General features: G+C 46.5%; 1 protein-coding gene across 8 annotated transcripts in view; it reads right to left on the bottom strand.

Moving 5' to 3' along the window:
- MAMLD1 (mastermind like domain containing 1) overlaps positions 1–23,430 on the bottom strand; it is a 113,633-nt gene that overhangs the window by 49,059 nt on the left and 41,144 nt on the right. For all 8 annotated transcript variants that reach the window (XM_082376059.1, XM_082376063.1, XM_082376062.1 and 5 more), the window contains exon 2: positions 5,092–5,250. In XM_082376059.1, the coding sequence (XP_082232185.1) occupies positions 5,092–5,187 (96 nt within the window). In that variant the 5' untranslated portion in view covers positions 5,188–5,250. The remainder of the gene's footprint in view (positions 1–5,091; positions 5,251–23,430) is intronic.

The following is a 23,430-nucleotide window of genomic DNA, read 5'->3' as shown; positions in this document are numbered from 1 at the left end:
GACAACTACTCCCACCTGATATGTGCTTGGAGCTTTGTGGTTTTCAACATGCTTCAGATCCAAGAGGCAGCAGAGCACAGTGGTGAAGAAAGCAGGCTCTGAGCTCTGTGTCTTGCCTCTGTGACTTTGTCAAGTTGCTTAACCTCCCTGAGCCTCAGTTTCCTGGAGCTAACCTCTTCATCTCAGGGTTATCCTAAGGATTACAGGAGATAAGGCGCCCCGAATGCTTAGCAAGTGCATAGCACCTAGTCAATGCTCAACTAAACGTGGCTGCTGTTCTTACTCTTGGTTCATTTGATCTTTGTCCTCAGGGTGGGCAAAGGATGGACAAAGCCCCATAGCTAGTTAGGAGCAGAAGCAAGACTAGAATCAGGTGTCCTGGGCCCTGGTCTTAGGCCAAGAAAAATCATCACATCAGATGCACGTTTTCCTGCAAGGGGACTCTCAATAATTCACATGGAGAAATGTCTATTTAGGTCTTCTGCCCATTTTTAAATTGGGTTGTTTGTTTTTTTGATATTGAGCTGCATGAGCTGCTTGTATATTTTGGAGATTAATCCTTTGTCAGTTGCTTCGTTTGCAAATATTTTCTCCCATTCTGAGCGTTGCCTTTTTGTCTTATTTATGGTTTCCTTTGCTATGCAATAGGTCCCATTTGTTTGTTTGTACTTCCATTTCTCGAGGAGGTGGGTCAAAAAGGATCTTGCTGTGATTTATGTCATAGAGTGTTCTGCCTATGTTTCCCTCTAAGAGTTTTATAGTGTCTGGCCTTATATTTAGGTCTTTAATCCATTTTGAGTTTACTTCTTGTGTATGGTGTTAGGGAGTGTTCTAATTTCATTCTTTTACATGTAGCTGTCCAGTTTTCCCAGCACCACTTATTGAAGAGGCTGTCTTTTCTCCATTGTATATTCTTGCCTCCTTTGTCAAAGATAAGGTGACCATATGTGCATGGGTTTATTTCTGGGCTTTCTATCCTGTTGCACTCATCTATGTTTCTGTTTTTGTGCTAGTACCATACTGTCTGGATTACTGTAGCTTTGTAGTATAGTCTGAAGTCAGGGAGCCTGATTCCTCCAGCTCTGTTTTTCTTTCTCAAGATTGCTTTGGCTATTTGGGGTCTTTTGTGTTTCCATACAAATTGTAAAATGTTTTGTTCTAGTTCTGTGAAAAATGCCATTGGTATCACCTCACAGCGGTCAGAATGGCCATCATCAAAAAATCTACACACAGTAAATGCTGGAGAGGGTGTGGAGAAAAGGGAACCCTCTTGCACTGTTGGTGGGAATGTAAATTGATACAGCCACTATGCAGAACAGTATGGAGGTTCCTTAAAAAACTACAAATAGAACTACCATATGACCCAGCAATCCCACTACTGGGCATATACCCTGAGAAAACCATAATTCAAAAAGAGACATGTACCACAATGTTCATTGCAGCACTATTTACAACAGCCAGAACATGGAAGCAACCTAAGTGTCCACTGACAGATGAATGGATAAAGATGTGGCACATATATACAATGGAATATTACTCAACCATAAAAAGAAATGAAATTGGGCTTCCCTGGTGGCGCAGTGGTTGAGAATCTGCCTGCCAATGCAGGGGATACGGGTTCGAGCCCTGGTCTGGGAAGATCCCACATGCCGCGGAGCAACTAGGCCCATGAGCCACAACTACTGAGTGAGCCATAACTACTGAGCCTGCGCGTCTGGAGCCTGTGCTCCGCAACAAGAGAGGCCGCGATAGTGAGAGGCCTGCGCACCACGATGAAGAGTGGCTCCCACTCGCTGCAACTAGAGAAAGCCCTCGCACAGAAGCGAAGACCCAACACAGCCATAAATAAATAAATAAATATTAAAAAAAAAAAAGAAATGAAATTGAGTTATTTGTAGTGAGGTGGATGGACCTAGAGTCTGTCCTACAGAGTGAAGTCAGTCAGAAAGAGAAAAACAAATACCGTATGCTAACACATATGTATGGAATCTAAAAAAAAAAAAAAGGTTCTAATGAACCTAGGAGCAGGACGGGAATAAAGATGTAGACATAGAGAATGGACGTGAGGACACAGGGAGGGGGAAGGGTAAGCTGGGATGAAGTGAGAGAGTGGCATGGACATATATACACTACCAAATGTAAAACAGATAGCTAGTGGGAAGCAGCCGCATAGCACAGGGAGATCAGCTCAGTGCTTTGTGACCACCTAGAGGGGTGGGATAGGGAGGGTGGGAGGGAGACGCAAGAGGGAGGGGATATGGGGATATATGTACATGTATAGCTGATTCACTTCGTTATACAGCAGAAACTAACACACCACTGTAAAGCAATTATACTCCAATAAAAATGTTAAAAAAAAAATTCACATGGAAATCCCAGGGCTGTTTCAAAGAACTCTCCTTTGGGACTGATATAATTTTATTAACAGAACTTGACTTGAAATTTGTTTTTTGTTGTTGTTGTTGTTAGTCTGTTTCTTGGGAAAGGACAAAAAAACCCAAGTAAGCTGAATGTCTGTGTCAGACCTCTATGCTGAGGATGCTGGCAGGACAAGGGAGGGTGGTGCTAGGGATGTGCTTCCAGAGGCACACAGTTTCCTGGGGTGGGGTGTGGGGTGTCATCCCTGGATATTATAAAGCATCAGAGGGAGCGCAAGCATTGGAAACAGCCGAGATCCAGTCCAGGCCACACCTGGGAGGTGCCAGCCCAGCTCCCACAAAGGACTGCTTTCTGCTGCTGCCATCCTGGGCCCTGTATTAACTTATCTGGACAGCAGGTTTCATGGTGAACTGACTGGCCATTCTGCTTTGAATCTGTCCGTCTCTGTCCACAAACACGGGGCTGCTGAGCTACTCAGCGTGTGGAGCAGAGCTCCGTGTGGGCACCAGGTACCTTCCTGAAGCTGCAGGGACTGACCAGCTGCGAGAATTCAGCTGTGCTCAAACCAGGAACTGCTCAAACCAGAACTGGCTGCATCAGCAGTGCCTGGCTCGGCCAGACTCTAAGCATAGCCATCAGGCACAGCCAAAGGAGCAGGTGCCCTGTGTCAGCTCCTTCAGAGGCCATGTGCATCTTCCAAGAAGATGAATGTGATTTTTACCTTTTGGAGCCCAAGGCTTGGTTTTTGGATCCCCTCAACTGGGGAAAATCCATGGTCTTCTAGGACAGCTTGGCTTTTCAGAAACAACTCACTCTGAGCCACTGGCGGAGAATAAGGTGTGCCACGGAGGAGGGAGAAGGGCTGATTTTGATCAATACCGAGGTGTGACTCTAAAGCAATTAATGTGAATTTTTGGCAAGACTTACAAAGGACTCTAAAGGCCACCTGCAAAGAGAAGCTTAGCCCGGAAATGGCGTGAGCAAGGGCCGCTTCTCCAGAGTGAGGGCACGGGTGGCAGCTCCAAGAACCTGTTCTAGGAAAAACCCATCCTGTGCTGAGATCTACACTGATCAAAACCAAAACAATTACTTACTAGTCACACTTTTTAAAAGGGTGCTGGTGGGGCACATGGGGGGAAGGGGAAAAGGATCCTGCATCTACAACCCACCCACTCTTTTCCCCTAGGGATAGAAACAAGCCTGAAACAAAGGAGAAACTGCAAGGCCCGTTGAAACTGACCACGAACTCTGGATGTAACAAAGGAGAAACTGCAAGGCCCCTTGAAACTGACCACGAACTCTGGATGTAACAAAGGAGAAACTGCAAGGCCCCTTGAAACTGACCGCGAACTCTGGATGAAACAAAGGAGAAACTGCAAGGCCCCTTGAAACTGACCACGAACTCTGGATGAAACAAAGGAGAAACTGCAAGGCCCCTTGAAACTGACCACGAACTCTGGATGAAACAAAGGAGAAACTGCAAGGCCCCTTGAAACTGACCATCAATTCTGGATGCATTATGGAGAGGCTTTCCTTCACTGACTTAACTTCTTGACCATAAAAGAGAAGCAAGAACTAAAAAGGGTAATTAGGATGGAGGGTAGAGACTGCCATGGAATGATGCCTGACGGGAGGGTTGGCAATTTGGAGCACAGGCCAAAGTAATTGCTCCCTCTCTGCCATCCCATCTTTCCGCCATCTCTGTGAGAGCTGGAACTCCAGTAAACAAAGTTTTGTAAATGTCTCAACTGGATACCACATTTTCAGTACATTGTTGGTGGCAGACAACCAGGGCAAAAAAGAGCAACAGGATTGCAACAATGTGCCCGCACACTTGTGCACAGATCAGAATCCTCAACTAAATAGAAAACTGACTTACTGAAAGTGGATTGCCCTTGGAATTGGAGAAGCCAGGCCCTCTAGTTATGTGAAATGACATTACCTCAGGGCCCCCAGCTCCCAGTTCTCTGAACAGGAAGGAAGCAAACCCACGGGTCTAGAAGAGCCATTTCCTCTCTGCTCTATTAATTGCAGAGATTAAGTGAGCCACTCCTTTGTGGACCTAATACACTGAGATAACAGCCATTGTGTTTGCGGCACCTCCTACTAACTGAGCTAACCCTGGTAGACTGGCGAGGTTGCAGGCTTTTATTGTCAGATTCAACCAACCAATGGCTCTCTGGAATCCCTAACCCTGAGGTTCAGACCCATGGATGACATCTGAGTTCCAAGGGAGGAAAGCAGAAATTTGTCAAATGAGTTTTTGAAAGGACATCAGGGCCAGAGAATCGAATGGGAATATCTTTCTGTGCCCCACTCACCGGCTTCCTGCTCTCAGTGGTACTAGGAAGCTAATATAATATATCTAGTGCCTGTCATCCCCACATTCCTGGTTTCTATTAAGGGAAAAAGTAGGTCTTTTTCCCTTTGCACCCTTCATCTCTTTCCAGTTGAACGGGTGCAGTACAGAGAGAGCTGGACTGGGAATCCACATGGAACCTTGGACTCTATTTCCTGCTCTTCCAAAAACTCACAAGGGGCAAGGTCAGCTCATCTCCTAGATCCTTTCTAGGTCAGATTTCAGTTCCTTACATTTTGGGTTGGTTGCTTGCCACCAAGTTCGCACAGAGAATTTCAATAACACATCTTACGTTCAAGTTTAAGATTAGAAGCATTCAAAACCCCCCTCCCCCCGATAGCCCATTGTCTGACCGATTCCTGGAGCTTTCTGGGCTCCTGACGATTTCCCACCACGGCGAAATGGGGAAGCATGCTCTTGATTACAAGCCGACTTTTCCAGTCATCCATTGTTTGACCTGCAATTTTATTCTTGACTCTCCAAGGCGCTTCCCAAACGACCTAGACACAGGGCTTAGGGAGACAAAAAGTACACTGTCTTTCAGATATGAAGATGAGACCATTGACCCCGTGAATCACAGACTTGCATTCTGAGGACAGGTTTAGGTGGAGTCAGCCACGTTCGTTTTCCTGTCTCTCTTCCCACCCCACCACCCTCATGGAGCCCCTCCCACCTCCAGGGATGAAGGGCACCAATGCGAGGCACTTGGCTGGGATGAGACCGCAGTCCCTGGCCATGGGGCAGAGTGAAGTTCACTGGAGAGCTGAGGGATGGGTGGAGAAGCAGCCCAATGTACCTTAAATAACAGCGGGCTTAAAGGCAGGGAATGGGGCTCCTGGGTCTGGCTTTGCTTGTGTTGTACGCAGTGAGATCTGGGGAAAGGCTTTTCTGTTTTCTGACACAGTTTTTTTTTTTTTTTAAATATGAAAACCATGGTGGTTGGATCAGGTGATGGCTTATTGCCCCTTCAGCTCTACTGAAGCCTTTGGCCCATAGAAGGAGCAACTCCCCACTCTGCCCATTAGCACCCAGCCAAGTGAGCTGACTAACAGGTCATAACCTGACAGTCAATGGAAAGAAGCAATGGATGTTGGAAGGGGCTCATGAAACCCTGGTGCACTGGTTTACAAAACACTAACCGAGCCGGCTGCGATCATGGCTGCCCCAATTTCTGCCCTGCATGACAGATGAGCGGACACGTGCAAACCCAGGTACAGAGGATTTTTCTCCTCTTGTTTTGTTTCATTTCTTTTTGTTCTCACAATGTAGACATGGAATAAGAGCTCTGCTAAGACATTCATATGTGAGGGAAGCTCTCCCTCCCATAGATCTACTTGGCAGTACAAAACCAGGTCTAAAATTTCCATGTCCAGATGCCTGGCTCTGGAAAAATGGAGAAGTACTTTCCCCATTCTCCCACTGAGTACAACTGAAACCTCTGGACATTACATATAAAACAAACATAAGAAGACCCTGAAAGGTGGAGAGAAGAAAACAGGCTGGGTAGGGACCTTGGGACCTAAGGAACAACACGGTGGCGAGCTCCCTGGGTTTTCATTCTGCCTCACAGATCCCAGATCAGGACCTGAAGAAGCCAACAATCCAAAGTGCCAATGAACACAGACAAAGAGTCTCCAGCAAAAGCCAAAGGACTGGGAAAGGGGCAGCCTCCCAAGACCGAAAACTTTTATACAAGAACCACTCTAATTCAGCTAAACACCATAGAAAAAAAAGGGTGGTCCCACCCAGCCCCATCAGTAAAGGCCAACTGGGGGCCTAGAATCCACTCCCACAGAGCAGTAATGAGTCATCTCTCCCTGTCCCTGCTAGGGTGGTGTTAGAAGAGGCCTCATAGAGAGCCAGGACCTTTGCCCCTGGCACAGTGGTAATAGGTCCACATCCCATCCCTTCCAGTGTCAGTGGAGATCACATGGGGAACAGTAATGAGGCACTCCTACCCATCCCAGCCAGGGTGGCATTAGTGGAAGCCCAGTGGGGAGCTGGAACTGTCACCACTGCCCAGCAGTAATGAGAAGCCCCGACCTCCCCGGTGTCAATGAAGGCTAAGTGGGGAACCTGGATTTCCATAGCTACCTGGCAGAAGTGAGAGCGTGCTCCCCTTTCCCTGCCAGAGCATTGTCAGAGGAAGTCAGCTAAAACAGAAGATCTAAATAAGTGCTGAAAAATATGCTTCAGGTATGGAAGGGGAATCAAGACATTCTTAGATGAAGGAAAACTAAAAAGGAAAACTAGGGGCTTCCCTGGTGGTGCAGTGGTTGAGAATCTGCCTGCCAATGCAGGGGACACGGGTTCGAGCCCTGGTCTGGGAAGATCCCACGTGCCGTGGAGCAACTAGGCCCGTGAGCCACAACTACTGAGCCTGCGTGTCTGGAGCCTGTGCTCCGCAACAAGAGAGGCCACAATAGTGAGAGGACCGCGCACCGCGATGAAGAGTGGCCCCCGCTTGCCACAACTAGAGAAAGCCCTCGCACAGAGGCGGAGACCCAACACAGCCATAAATAAATAAATAAATAAATAAATTTAAAAAAAAAAAAGGAAAACTAAAAGAATTTGTTAACAACAGACCTCTCCTAAGAGAATGGCTAAAGGAAGTTCTCCGAACAGAAAGGAAATGATAAAAGAAGAAATTCTGGACATCACCAAGGAAGAAAGAACAATGGAAAGAGAAAAAATATGGGTAAATAGAATAGACTTTCCTTTTCCTTTCAAGTTTTCTAAATTATGTTTGGTGGTTGAAGCACCAATTATAACAGTGCATGCTGTGGTTCTAAATGTATGTGGGAGAAATATTTAACGATTACATTATAAACAGAGGAGGGTGGTAAAGCAGTGGTAAGAGAGGTAAGGTTTCTATACTTCACTTGAACTGGTAAAATGTTGACATCAGTAGACGCTTATAAGTTATGTATATACGATGTAATACCTAGAGCCACCAAGAAAAATGGTATACGAAAAGAAACATGCAAAACACTGTACGTGAATCATCAAATGGAATTCTAAAAAATATTCAAGTCACCCACAGGAAGACAGGAAAAAGAAAATAGAGAAACAAAAATAGAGAGCAAACAGAAATTAAAAATAAATTGGCAGAATTAAGCACTAACATCAATAGCTACATTAAGTGAAAATGATCTAAATACACCTATTAAAAGACAGAAATTGACAGAGTCAATAAAAAAACATAAGCCAACTATATGATGTCTGCAAGATGCTCACCTCAAATGTAATGATATGGGCATGTAGAAAGTAAAAGGATGAAAAACGTGCAAATGTTAATTTAAAGAAAAAGGAGCAGGGGTGGCTCTAGTAATACCAGATAAAGTAACTTCAGAACAAAGAAAATTACCAGGCACAGAGAGGGGCATTATATTATGGAAAAAGGGTCAATCTACCAGGAAGAAAAAGTAATCCTAAATGTGTATGCACCAAACCACAGAGCTACATGATATATGGAGCAAAAATTAACATAACTGAAAGGAGAAATTTACATTTATAGTGGAGACTTCAATGTCCTCTCTCAATAATTGACAGAACAATTAGACAGAAAATCAGCAAGATACAGAAGAACTCAACACCACCACCATCTAATAGGATCTAATTGACACTTATAGAACACTCCACCAAGAAACAGGAAAATTTACATTCTTTTCAAGCACTCAAGAAATATATACCAAGATAGACATATTCTGGACTATAAGACAATCCACAACGTTTTTAAAAAGTTGAAGTAATACATGATGGCTTAGTACATTGTGAATGTACTAATGCCACTGAATTGTTACGTGAATTTCACCTTTATTTAAAAAACTCAATACCACCAAATACTGGCAACAATGGGAGAAACTGGATTACTCATACATTGTTGGAGGGAATGAAAACTGGCACTTTCTTAAAAACTGAACATGCAACTCCTATATGACCCAGCAATTGCACTCCTGGGTATTCATCCCACAGGAATGAAAACTTGCAGTCATACAAAAATTTGTAAACAAGTGTTTATAGTAGATTTATTCATGATAGCCCCAAACTGGAAACAACCCAGAAATCTTTCAATGAATGAAGGATTAAACAAACTGGTACCTGTATACCACGGTATACTCCTCAGCAAAAAAAAGACACGACTGTTGATATATATGTAATGACCTGGATGAATCTGCAGAGAATTATGCTGAGTGAAAAAAAAAAAAGGCAACCCCTCCAAACTTACATACTGTGTGATTCCATTTATATAATTCTTAAAATGACAAAACTATAGAAATGGACTAATTAGACGTTGCCAAAGGGTAAGGAGGAGGTTGGTGTGGGAAGGAAGTGGATGTGTCCATAAACGGGCAAAACGAGGGATTCATGTGGAGATGGAAATGTTCTGTACCTTGACTGTACCCATGTCGGCATCCTGGTTGTGATATTATACTACAGTTTTGCAAGATGTTTTCATTAGGCGAAGCTGGCTAAACGGTACATGGGATCTATTTGCATTATTTCTTACACCTGCATGTGAATCTACAATTATCTCAAAACGACAAATTCAATTAAAATCATATGACCGTATCATGTGATGCAGAAAACGGACTTCGCAAAATTCAACACCCATTCACAATGAAAACTCTCAGAAAACCAGAACTAGAGGGGAACTTCCTCAACTTGATAAAGAACATCTACAGTATATCTACAGCTAACATCACACTTAATGATTAAAGACTGAATGCTTTCCCTCCACAATTGGTAGCAAGGCAAGGATATCTTCTCTCTTCACTGCTTGTACCAAATTGGTATGTTGTACATCTTAAACTTACACCATGTTGTGTGTCAAATATATCTCAATAAAACAAAAACACAGTACTGGAAGTTCTAGCTAGTTCATTAAGGCAAGAAAACTAATAAAAGGCATACATATTAGAAGCAAAACTATATTTATAGGTGATATGATTGTCTACATGGAAATCTTAAGAAATTTACAAAGTAACTCATAGAACTAATAAGTAAGTTCAGGAAGTTCTCAGGATACAAGATCAACGTATAAAAATCAATTGCACTGGGACTTCCCGGGTGGCGCAGTGGTTGAGAGTCTGCCTGCTAATGCAGGGGACACGGGTTCGAGCCCTGGTCCAGGAAGATCCCACATGCCGTGGAGCAACTAAGCCCGTGCGCCACAACTACTGAGCCTCCGCCCTAGAGCCCGCGAGCCACAACTACTGAGCCCACGTGCTGCAACTACTGAAGCCCACGCGCCTAGAGCCCGTGCTCCGCAACAAGAGAAGCCACTGCAGTGGGAAGCCACGCACCGCAACGAAGAGTAGCCCCCGCTCGCTGCAACTAGAGAGAACCCGCGCACAGCCTAAATAAATAAATAAATAAATAAAATCAATTGCACTTATAAATACCAGCAATTAACGCATGGAATTAAAAATACGATGCCGCTTACTATTGCTCAAAAACTTCTTAGGTGAAAACCAAGCAAAACACACATAGAACTTGCATGCTAAAAGCTATGCAACACTCATGAAAGATCAAAGATGATCTAAACGAATGGAGGGATACTCCGTGTTCACAGAATGAAAGGCTCAACATTCTAAAGATGTCAATTTTTCTCAAATTGATATACAGCTGTAACCAATTCCTATCAAAATCCCAGCACGATTTTTTGCAGATATAGACAAAATTATTCTAAAATTTTTATGGAAATTGCAAAGGAAGTAGAAGAGCTGAAACAATTTTGACAAAGAAGAATCAAGTGGAAGGAATCAACCTACCCGGTTTCAAGACTTATCATATGACTGCATTAGAGAAGATAGTGTGGTGTTGGCAGAGGGACAGACACATAGATTACTGGAACAGAACAGAGATTCCAGAAATAGATCCACACAAATATGCCCAACTGATTTTTGACAAAAATGCAAAAGCAATTCAGTGCAGGAATGGTAGCATTTTCAACACATGGTTCTGGAACAACTGAACATCTATAGGCAAAAAATGAACTTCAAACTCAACCTCATACCTTACCCAAAAGTTAACTCAAAATGGACCATATAGTTAAATGTAAGATGTAAGATTATACAAGTTTTAGAAAAAGGTAGGAGAAAATCTTCGGGATGTAGAGCTAGGCAAAAAGTTCTTTCTTAGACTTGACAGCAAAAGCATGACTCATAAAAGGAAATATTGATAAATTAGACTTTATCAAAAGTAAAATCTTTTGCTCTGTGAAAGACCCTGTGAATAGGATGAAAAACACGACTAGGAAAAAATATCTGCAAACCTCCTATCTGATAAAGGACTAGTATCTAGAATATATAAAGAATCTCAACAACAGCAGGAAAACAAACTACCCAATTAGAAAATGGGAGAAAGACATGAAAAGACATTCCACTGAAGACTTTCTACGGAAGGCAAATAAGCACAAACAAAGATGTTCAATATCATTAACCATTAGAGAACTGCCAAATGAAAGCCACAATGAGATACCACTACTTACCTATCAGAATGGCTAAAATAAACAGCAGTGGGAACACCAAAAGCTGGTCAGAAAGTGGAGAAACTGGACCACTCACTGCTGGTGGGAAATGTAAAACTACCCACGCATCTGTAGGATGACACAGCACTTGCACTCTAGGGCCTTTATTCCAGGTAAATTTATGTCCTCAGAAAAACCTGCAGCGATATCAATTTTCTGGTTTTGATACTGCACAACTATTTTATAAGATGTAACCATCCAGGGCCTCTCTGGACCCTGTTTGCAACTTCCAGTGAATCTATAATTATTTCAAAAAAAGAAGCTAACTTCTATTCAAAAAAGATTTCAGTGTCCAGACCCACGGGGACACATTCTTCTTATTGCTTCTGGGGCACGTCCAAGGTAGCATTTTTTAAAAGTTACCTATGTATTTATTTTTGGCTGCCTTGGGTCTTTGTTGATGCGTGGGTTTTCTCTAGTTGCGGGGAGCGGGGGGGGGGTACTCTTCGTTGCAGTGCACGGGCTTCTTGTTGCGGTGTCTTCTTTTGTTGCAGAGCACGGGTTCTAGGCGCATGGGCTTCAGTAGTTGTGGCTCTCGGGCTCTAAAGCACAGGCTCAGTAGTTGTGACGCATGGGCTTAGTTGCTCCACGGCATGTGGGATCTTCCCAGACGAGGGCTCGAACCCGTGTCCCCTGCATTGGCAGGCAGATTCTTAAGCACTGAGCCACCAGGGAAGCCCCTAAGTGGCATTCTTTTTTCAAGCAATGTACAGAAGTTTGCGCAGACCTTTTTATTCTTGAAAATACAAGTCCCACCCAAATCTTTGTTGAGTGTTTCAGGGGCCAAGCCCAAGGCCTCAGCTGTGACCACACTCAAATACTAGGGTCTAGAGACACCCTAACGAGGACAAAATGTCATATAATATGCAGTGCATCCAAATAAAAACGGAAAAAGGAGACCTCATTTACTGCTGAAGCATCACTAACTCCCTGGCCCAGCATCTCGAGCCTGTGTGAGGGATGGAGGCCCAGATCTCATTTTAGCACTGGCAACACAAAACCTACCAATACCAAACAAGCTACCCATTTAGCTCTAAGGAAAAAAAGGCAAAATTAAAAAAAGAAAACGCCGCTTTGCCTCTTAAAGACTCCACTCTACTGATTTCTTGACCCGCCCCTTTGCAGTTCCCAGCAGCCAATGTAGAGAGAACAGGTGGAGGTAGCGGCCAGAGCTCCGAGGATAAAGGCCCGATGCTCTGGTCTGCAGGAGCGGCCTACTGACTCAGCACCGCATCACGGAGCTTGGGTACCGGCTGGGCCCAGGGCTGGAGAGCGTGGCCAACAGAGGAAACGCAGGTGAGAGTTCCTTGCCTGGAAATCGACTTTGTTTGGTCCAAGTCAGAAGGCGTCTCCTGCCGTCGGCACGCCAGTCTCTGTGGCCATGGTATCGTTCCCTCTTTCCCTGGAGGTGAATCTGGGCCTGGGAAACAGCCCTTGGGCAGACCTCCCTGCCACAGCAGGGGTATGCTACCTTCCCACCCTCTCAGCAGCATCCATGAACACCTGCACAGGAAGCCTATGTCCCCCACAAAAAGAAACCAATCCTCAGCAATGTTTCTCCCCCAAGCACAATTCAGGACTGTGGATGAACCCCCCAGATCATCTGCCATACACACTTTGGATTTCACCCTCAGAAATCCATGTGAATTCAGTTTTCTATATCCGTGTCGGGTTTAATACACAAAGAAAATGCCCCCCACACCACCCATCATCAAGTAAGTCGATGCTCCAAGGAGAGGCTTTGCTCTGGGGCTCTGGAGCCTGTTCACGTGGGGAGCGCGGTGGGCTGAGGGCTGTACTCACACTTCAGGTTCAGAGCAGAGGCCTGAGGGCAGTCTCTCTTTCCCCGTCAGCCTGGGCTCTGAAGGCACCCGAGGGCCCCCAGGGTTATCACGGGCTCACCCCTCTCCATCTTAGCCAAGGCCTCTACTACTGGACCTCTTGCTGCCCAGACCTGTGGACTCTGCCAGATGCCTGATGTCCACGTCAAAGTGCCAGTCGGGGTCAGATCTACGTTGTGGCCCCTGAGTCTGGACATGACAGAGGAAGGAAACGAAGAACCAAATCAGAGGCACTTGGCAAGGAGGCAAGCAGAGCGTGAAGACGGAGCAACCCTGAAGGACTGAAACCTTTCCGAGCGCTAAAAGAGTCCCAGTCCCCTTCTCCCCAGGAGCTAAGGAACAGAAAGAGGCTCGGGCTTCAGACTGGAAGGTATACAGGTGAGCTGCGCTGTGAAGCCAAGCTGGGCGCACCCCACATCCCCGAGTGCGTCCCCCATCTTAGCTGCTTCTTCCTCTGCGCTCCCCGGATGAGGTGACGGGACAGGTCCTGCTCAGTCACTCCCAAAGGAATCTCTGACACCATGATGTCCCATCCTGGGTCTCTGGCTTGTTGGGCATATTTTTGGTCAGGATAGGAGACATTGGATATTAGAGTCCTCATTTTTGCAAGGGTGAAATTGAGCTTCCAAACCAAAGAAAAAGCCAAAAGATCTCTGGACTTCAAATGGGCTTACAGAGGAATGGAACACATCTAGTCGGGTGAAGGTAACGTGGATGGCAAAATAATTCAAATCTGTCTTCAGACGTGTACATTGGTGTTAACACTGAATTGTGTCTCCCCCTCCCCATTCATGAGTTGAAGTCCTAACCTTCAGTATTTCAGAATGAGACCTTATTTGGAAATAGGGTCATTGCAGATGTGACTGGTTAAGGTGAGGTCATACTGGAGTAGGGTGGGCCCCTAATTCGGTATGACGGGTGTCCTTATAAAAAGGGGAAATTTGGACACAGAGGCACGCACACAGGCAAGGGCCACGTGAAGACTGGAGTTATGCTGTCATAAGCCAAGGAACTAGCACGCACTGGAAGAAAGCTGGAAGGGACCCTTCTGTGGCACCTTCAGAGGGAGTGCAGTCCTCCTGACACCTTGATCTCAGACTTTACCTTCCAAGACTGTGAGAAAATTCTTGTCTATGGTTTAAGCCACCCAGTCTGTGGAACTTTCCCATGGCAGCCCTAGCGAACTCATACACTGGGGATAAAAACCTTTCTATAGCAAAGGCGTGGATGCCACTGAGGGCCGGCCTGTGCCAGAGAGGGCTCCCTCCGGGAGCTTTGGGGCTTGTTTACTCTTCGGTTGTGAAGGATCCTCTCTTGTTTGGATGACTAGGAGCTGGAGCGTTCTGAGCCCAGGGCCGTCTTTGGCTCTCGGCACTTAGAGAACGCCCTGTTCTGGACCCTTATTACTCTGCCTGCCCCATGAACCTGCAGCCAGGAGTCATCTGATCCCAGGCAGCTCTGGAGTGGAGCACCCAGCACAGGGCTCTGCTCATGGCAAACACATCACAAACTTTTGTAGACAAAACTGGGGTGCAGGGCCATGCGGAAAGCGAGAGGAAGCAATGGGAAGGAGGAACCTCTAGTGAAGAGTCACACGGCTTGATGGTGGGCTGAATACAGGCCAGGAGGCTAAGGCCATTACTACCGTCCAGACTTCCAGCAGAGAACGCCTCGTGCGGAAGAGATCCAGAAGCTCACTGCCGTCAGTCATGGGCACTTTGGGCTGTAATCGCAGCACATGACCCCACTCGAAAGGAACTGGATGCTGCTAATTCCGATCTGCCGCGAGCAATCTTGGTGTGAAGGTGTAACGAGTCAAGTGAGACGCCCCGGTCCAGCGGGAGCCAGTCGTGGGAGAGGCAGGCAGAGCCCAGGCTGGAGACAGGCGGGTCGAGAGTGAAGAAGGTCGGCCTTCTAGATGTTAGGAGAGTCAGGGCCTCGGAGCCCAAGGAGAGGCCGTGAAGCAGGAAGGCTGGCTGCTAGGTCATGAGTTATGGGGCTCTGGGAAAGCTGCTTAACCTTGAAGAGTGAGTTTCTTCATGTGTAAAACACAAAGTTCTGTACAGAAATCTAAGAGCTACCACTGCGTGTGAACGGATTCAAGCTTGGGTGGCGGCTGCCCTAGAACCATTTGAAGGAGTCCCTCAGCCTAGAGCCTTGGTGACTCGTTGGGTTGGAGCCCATGTGTCCTTAGGAAGGCATAACACGCTGTTCAATATTTCTGTGCATTTGAAAGGACTGCTTTGACAGTATTCAAGAGCCACAAGGCATATAATTATAGCCTTGTGTTAATAAATACAACAATATTCTAAAACACACACTTTTCATTTTTAAAAGTTGACTTGAAAAAGCCCAAAGTGATGTGGAGAAATTGGAACTGTCACATATTGCTGGTGGGAATGTAAATGGTGCAGCCATTCTGGAAAACAGTTTGGCAGTTCCAGAATAAGTTAAACATAGAATAGCCATATGGCCCAGCAATTCCACTCTTGGGTATATATCCAAGAGAAATGAAAACATGTCTACACCAAAGCTTGTACATGACTGTTCACAGAAGCACTATTCATGATAGCCAAGAGGTGGAAACAACCCAAATGTCCATCAACTGGTGACTGGATAAGCAAAATGTGGTCTCTCCATACAATGGAGTATTATGCAGCCATAAAAAGTCATGAAGTACTGGTACACGCTACAACATGGATGAACCCTGACAACATCATGCCAAGTGAAAGATGCCAGGCACAAAAGACCACACAATGTATGCTTCCATTTATATGAAATGTCCAGAATAGACAAGTCAAAACAGTAAAACACATTGAATTGTATACTTTCAACGAGTGCATTATATGGTATGTAAATTATATACTAATTAAGCTTTTTAAATAAAGCCCAAATTATTATCACTCCTTAATCTCACTTGGGGTTTTAGAAAGTTGTTCCTTTTAGAGAAACGATGAAGCCACATCTTTTAAGTTTGGGGAGAAAAAAAAAGTTTGTATCCTGCACTCTTAGCAGGACTAGCTCCCTTTGAAATGGGGTGTCAACAGGCCTTTTCTTCCCTTAATGACACAGTGGTGCCGCGACCTTTCCCTAGTGACCCATGTCATCGATAAACAACTTACAAAGTTGGTTTGGAAATAATACCTCAAGATGTGGTTGACTTGAATTTTGACAGCCACTGCCAGGGACCTCCCGAGTCCCCCTCCTTTTGGATTTGGGATGTCATGCCACTGAGGTTACAAATGCCTGTCCTCCACACACACCCCTGACCGTCCCATGCCACCCAGTGATGAATCCGCTTGGGGCCGGGGCTTCCTGGCAAGTACAAATGTTCTACGACCCCATACAGTGGGCTCGGATGGCAGAATCCTGCTTTAAGGAGACAAGACTTGCCCAAACCAACAAGTCAGCTGGGGTCACTGTGTCTCCAGCTGGCCCTGCCCGGAAATGGATTCGACTCTAAAACCAAGTGGCACACAGTGTCCATCCATGATAGCAAGCAGAGAACAGAGTTTTCTGGAACTTGGGGACACCCAGAAATGAGGGCAGACCGAGACAGTCTTACAGCAGGGAAAACAATGCGGATCTTGTCACGTGATCGACTGCAGCAGAAACAGCCTCAAGGTGATGTGAGGCCAAGTTTCGTCAAGACCTCATTTCTCCCTGAACTTGTTCAGCATCATCTTTTTCTGTTCCGGACATCATGTGCTTTGAAAATTGAAAGAGCCCTGGGATTTAAAGTGGTAGTCCAGACGGCCCTTCTAGGTGCTGGCTTTCCTGTATGCTGAATGCCCACAAGCTGAGTTCCCCTAAGCTTCCCCACAGCTGATCACCAAGGTTGGGGTTGGCCTGGGGGGGGGTGGGTGCCAGGAAACTGTCCCGGTGTCCTCTGCAGGGCCAAACCATGCCACTCACACGGTGGTACCCACACAGACACAGATGCACACATGTACACACAAACGCACATACAAATAGACACACACGTGCACACAGATAGAGACATGCACACAGACACAAAGACATACAAATACAGAGGCACACACAGACACACACAAGCATGCAGACAGATACACACGGGCACACACATACAGAGACACACAAAGACAGGCACAGACAGAGACTCTCTCTCTCTCTCTCTTTCTCTTTCTCTCTCTCTGTCCTAGAAAGTACCCAAGCACTAGAGGCCCAGGGGGAAAAGCTCCCTTTCTATGTCCCCATCAGTCCCAGTGGGTGCCTGGCCCCCCTACCTTGCCATCCAGCTGGGCTTCTGCTCAGCAGCCCTCGGGCGGCCCTGGCACCGCCAGCAGAGGGGAGAGAACCTAAGGTGCTCGCCTCCCTTCCTGCCCCTGCTCTCCCCTCAGCGGTGGCCCTGAAGGTAGATATGCAAGCAAGATTCTTTTCCCCTCGAAATGATTTTTTAAACAATGCTGTCCTTAGACTGATCGTACAATAACTGGAGATGCTGGGCTAGGGAGGAAGTGGCTTGGTTTTGTGGCAATTTCGGCACGCGATAGCTTCAGCGTGTAGAAACAACTTATCAACGTGTGCCACTTGGGCCCTGATGCCAGCCGTCACAGCAGGCCGAAGCAGGCAAGTGAAGGTTTGCAAAGTGTTTGTAGCTGGTGACCTAGGAGAAATTGTGGGCGGAGCACCGGAGCCAGGAGACCTGGCTTCCACTTATATCTTAAACAAATCATTGACTCTCTGACCCTCAGATTCCTCATCTGCAAAGCAGGGCTGATGCCCTTTGCTCTTCGCCTTTCACGTGTACCGTGTGAGGGTCAGATGATAACTTGAACCTGAAAGTCCCTGTGAGAGAGGCTCTGGGGGAAGGCAGCCCCTTTCTGCACCTCTGAGCAAATGAACTGAACAAAAGGAAGCAGTCCCCTTTGTCCCCCGCCCCTTTATAGTGACGCTTGGTTAGAGCCCTAGAGTCAGTTTTGGGAGGCAAACTAGAGATTGTAAGGTAACCCTCTTCTTGAGCAGAGAGGGAAATCAAGGCAGAGACTGGAATGAGGCAGATCCTTGGATGAGGATCGCAAGGAACGGAGGGCAGGAGGTTCACTGACTCCCGAGATTGCGGTGGGCTGGGCTGGACACAGACACCCCATCTAATGCCCCCTCTGGTCCACATTGCAAAAGGTACTGACCCAAGAAGCCTAATAAATATCCGAGGCCGCCTCCCAGGCCGTCCAGTGATCCCGCCTCTCTTCAAAGTGTCGGCAGCACTGAGGTTGCTGCCTCCCTCTGCCAAGGCCGACGAGCGCGCCGCTTCACCTCTCCGGGGTTCACTTTCTTTCAACAGACCAAAGAGTCTGGCCTGGATGACCCTATGAGCCTTGCCGGCTGGCGCCACCTCAATGGTCATCCACCTACTATAAGTCCCCGGCCGGAGTGTACAGACTTCCCTTCAGCGGCTGTTGGAAAGACCCTCAGCTACCTTCGGATTCCTAGTGGGGCCGGGCAGAGTTTGGGGTCCCCTCTTTCCACATTCAACCAAACAGTCGTGTGACCCCCGCCCCCAGATTCTAAACAAGGCCATCTGGGGATCAGAGCCCTGCATCGTGAATTAGGACAAGGCTCAAGAATTCAGCAACCTCAGAGTCCAGAGCACTCTCAAAAGAAAGTGGGAGGAAACAAGGAAGGCCACAGCTGCGAAATGTGGCACTTGTCACCGGGCATTGCACGGAGGTGTCTCCGAGGTCTGCATCCACGGTCCAGCCTTCTGTCTCCATCTACACTGTGGCGGGTCCAACTGAGAAAATTACCTAAGAAGGTGTGTCGGGGGAGGGGAGGGTACGTAACGAGTGGCCTAAGGAGCAGTGACATAAAAGAGCAGCCTTTTTTTTTTTTTTTAAATAAAGACCATTAGGCTAGAAAAGATTTGTGAAGAGTTCATGTTTAAATTGCCTTCCTGGGGACTTCTCTGGTGGTGCAGTGGTTAAGAATCCACCTGCCAATGCAGGGCACACGGGTTCGAGCCCTGGTCCGGGAAGATCCCACATGCCGTGGAACAACGAAGCCCGTGCGACGCAAGTACTGAGCCTGCGCCCTAGAGCCCGTGAGCCACAACTACTGAAGCCCACGCGCCTAGAGCCCGTGCTCCGCAACAAGAGAAGCCACCGCAATGAGAAGCACACGCACCACAACGAAGAGTAGCCCCTGCTCGCCGCAACTAGAGAAAGCCCGTGCGCAGCAACGAAGACCCAACGCAGCCAAAAAAAAAAAAAATTACCTTCCTGAATACATTCCACTCTCCTGATGGATTTCGAATAATAAGAAAAACCTTACTGTTGCACTTAGAGACTTCATGTGAAATCCCATTTGATGGGAGGAAATGTGCCTTCAGTACTTACTCTGACGCAATAAATTCTCTCCATTCTTGGAAATCCTTCTCTGCAAATATTTTAGATATTATTTCATAAATGAAAGAAAACAGTCAAGGCTGCTACCATCAGCTTTGGAGGAAACAATCTAATTTCGAAGATATTTATCTATTGCAAGTTGGCAACAATGGCTCCAGTTACTAAAGAAAGTGGGAAAATGGCTGTGCATTTCAGTAATGGTCCCCAGACATTTCCCTTCGAGAACACAGTTAACAAAATACATAGAACCAGGCATTAAAGACGAATGCAATTTAATAGGCAAGAGCAATGTTGAACACACGGCCCGATTCTGGCTTCTAGAAGAGCTGGAGGGGAACACTGACGTGAATGCTTTTGGTAGGCTACTCGGGTTGAGAGCAAGAGCGGATCTCCACAGTTCAAACTACACAAGTTGATGTCTATGGCCAGCCCTATGCAAAGTTGGCCTACCTATCAAGCAAAAACTATTCCAACCCAAGAGCCCAAGTGCTAATACCAGGGCAAATAGGACGTTTTTGTTTGATCAAAAGTGTCTTCCCTGAGTCAGAAAAATACGATGCCCTTGGCTGGAGCTTAAAACTGGGGGGTGGGGTGGGGGGTGGGGGGAGGGGCCCTGTGCAGTGTGCTAGTTTAGCAGGAGGAAGAAGGTTCGGGAAAACGAACCAAGTCCTGCTTCAGGCTCTGTGCACCTGAGGAGGCAGCCAGGAAACATGAAGTTCTGGTTTCTCCTTGATTTTTATCCACTGTATTCTTCTAAACTGATTTCTTCGAAACCCAAATCAGGAGCACCTAACTCCGTTGTGGGTCAAATACAAATGTATATTTCTGTTGTTTAAGGGTTCCAACAGCTAAAGCTTCAAAGGCATATTCCTAAGACCATTACAGACCCACAGAGCTCAAGACTCAGATGGAGTCTCACCCATTCCCGATGCTCAAATGTGCACAGAGTTGATTTGGAATTCAGAAACGCTCCAAATAAACACTTCTGTGCCAAGACTTTGCAGTTCTTTCATCCCGTCAGCCATCCGTTTATTCATCCAATCAAGCTGCCTGTGTCATACTGATTCATCCTTCCTCTTTTTCCTTATACTAAGCAAGTCTGAGAGAGTCGTAGAGAAGGTATAAGAAAAGAGACAAACTTTTCATTTTGTACTGCAGCGAAGTTAAGGCTCAGTAGAGTCCTGTTACCTCTCTAACCTTGGTGCATCCAAAAGGTACCGTTTTAATAACGCTTTTGTTTTTAATGGTTAAGAAGCCTACGGTGGTTCATGAAATTCATTTCATAGTCATATAAGAAACTGCTTTTTATGAGAGAGGATCTCTGCTGAGTCTCCCTTGGGCACTGGAAGTTAGAGGCCGATAGGGTCTCTGCTTTCCATGAGGGTGTTTTCCAACTCTCAAAGCATTTGTCAATATACTCAGAAGAATCAGAAGGAAATGAGCCCAAGGCTTGGTATTCGGTACGCGGCAGACTACGATGCTGCCTGCGGGGTCGTACTCAGCCGCTCACTACAAAGCTCTGAAGTTGGAATCGGGAGCCCTGGGTTCAAGTCCCAGCTCGGGGAGGTCACTGGTTACACTGCCTGTAATTTGGGACCTGCCCATCACCCTGTCTTTCCCCAGCTTGACGACCTCCGCTTGCGTATATCGCTGGATGGGAAGTGGGGAGCCCCAGGCTCCAGGCGCGGCCGCGGCAGCCACCGCACCTTCACACCCAGTGGGCCATGGCAGACGCTGCCGCCTGAGGCCATGGTCACCCTGACGGCAGGCCCAGCTCACTGCTGAATCACGGTCATGGCCAACTAGAAGCTCCCTGTTGTTTTTTCTCAAACCCCCGTTCCCCCATCCTATTCTTGGGCAGATGGATTCAGGACCCAAATATAGGACCTTGCCATTTGTCCGTGTTCAATCTCGCATGTCAATCTGGAGCTCGTCAAGATCTCTTTGGATTCTAACTTCCCACTACAGAGAATTCATCACCCTCTGGCACTATGTCAGGGCCAAACCTGGTAAGAGCAATGAGAAAAAGCGAAGCAGGCCAGGAGGCACTTGCCTTGAGACTTCCCTCTCTAAGGGGGGACACGAATCCATGATCCACGGCCTTTGGATTCATTCCTTTCATTGGTTACACAATCACATAACTGAGCTGTAAACGAGGATTTCACAACCGCCGCTGCCAAATGCTCTGCTGAGGTCCAAAAACACTTGCCTGCTTTTCTCTGCCCTACCTGCCCAGGGGCCTCCTCCAACAGAAAAGAAGATTCTAACCCGACGCGCTGCTCCCGTGAGCCAGTGGTGGCTCTGAGGGAGTCCGCTCCTTCTGCTTTCATTTCGGACCCGCTTTTTGCTGGCCTCTTGTCTAACTACCCACTCGCTCGCGATTGCTCTGGGAGCACGTTCTACAATTTTCCCAGCGAGCCACGTCAAGCTAACTAGAGCCACATAAGCTATCCAGTTTAAGGAATTTCTTTTCTGGAAATTTGGAAGTAGCTGCCCGTCTGGTGGTTTATGGTTCTTTTTGGCAGTTCTGCGTGATTCCAGAATGCTCTCCCTCCCTCTGTGCTCAGGCCTGTCATTCACCCCGGCCCTCAGTGAGCAAGCAGCCTCCCGAACCCCTTCATCCATCACCATCTTCTAGTCTAGCTGAACCGTCTCACCAGCTGATCTATCACTCCCAGGTTGAAGGGCATTCTCTTCTACAAAGAAGCCCAAAGTTTTTCTCCCAAGAGCCTGGGTTCTCCTTCTGTGGGAATGAGTCTCTTCACCAGCCCGGGGCTCCCTGGGTATGGGGTCTCTTTACCTTCTACTCTGTCTCAGGTCACATTCCCCCTGTGCTCCACCTCTGACTCAGATGCATCTCGGCTGCTTCTGTCCGATATTGCTGCCTCTCCAGATGGTCTGGAGCTTTGAGCTTACAACTGGTTGTTTCTTGCTCATGGAACAGGGTTTCTTCTCTTCTTCCCTGTCTCATGCCTCTCTCCACTTTCCTGACTTTATCTTCTGTCTTCAGAACAGTGTTCTTGGGTAACCGGGGGAGGGGAGAGCCACACCTCCATAACAAACTCCGAAGTGTCCAGCGCAGGCTTATGATGACTTGCCCTGGGCTCAAAGCCGCCCAGTGAGTGTCAATCGCTGCATTTCCAAAACAGGAAGCACGTGATGCTTACACAGAAGGGAGGGAATCTGAGAAATACTGTGCAAGAGAAGCCAAGCGGGAGCAAGGGAAAAAAAAGACATCTCAGATGATTTCTCAAGATCCCTGAATAAGTAGGAGAGGTGATCTGATCATCTGCAGTAACTAGAAAGAAGATGTGGTCTATATATAAACTGGAATATTACTCAGCCATAAAAAAGAATGAAATAATGCCATTCGCAGCAACATGGATGGACTTAGAGATTACCATACTAAGTGAAGCAAGTCAGACAGAGAAAGACAAATAACCACATGATATCACTTATATGTGGAATCGAATAAAAAATGATACAAACGAACTTATTTACAAAACAGAAACAGACTCACAGACATAGAAAACAAACTTATGGTTACCAAAGGGGAAAGGCGGCGGGAGGGATAAATTAGGAGTCTGGGATTAACAGATACACACTACTATATATAAAATAGATAAACAACAAGGACCTACTGTATAGCACAGGGATCTCTACTCAGTATATTGTAATAACGTGTAATGGAAAAGAATATGAAAAAGAATATATATATAACAGTCACTTTGCTGTACACCAGAAACTAAAACAACATTGTGAATTAACTATACTTCAATAAAAAAATTTAAAAAGAAAGGAAGATAGGGACCAGCAAGTGCACACCTCAAAAATTCCAAAGTTGGGTTTGTGATGCCTGAGGTAGCTAAAGGAGTATAGCAATTGGAATAAAATGAATAGTATTCAATTCGATTAATAACAAACTTGTCAGGCTATTTATGAGAGACGGAGAGA

This window comes from Balaenoptera borealis (assembly GCF_965194805.1).
Source record: "Balaenoptera borealis genome assembly, chromosome: X".
Taxonomy (NCBI): domain Eukaryota; kingdom Metazoa; phylum Chordata; class Mammalia; order Artiodactyla; family Balaenopteridae; genus Balaenoptera; species Balaenoptera borealis.
Note: the sequence above shows the minus strand (reverse complement) of the source record. Positions and strands in the feature narration are given on the sequence as shown.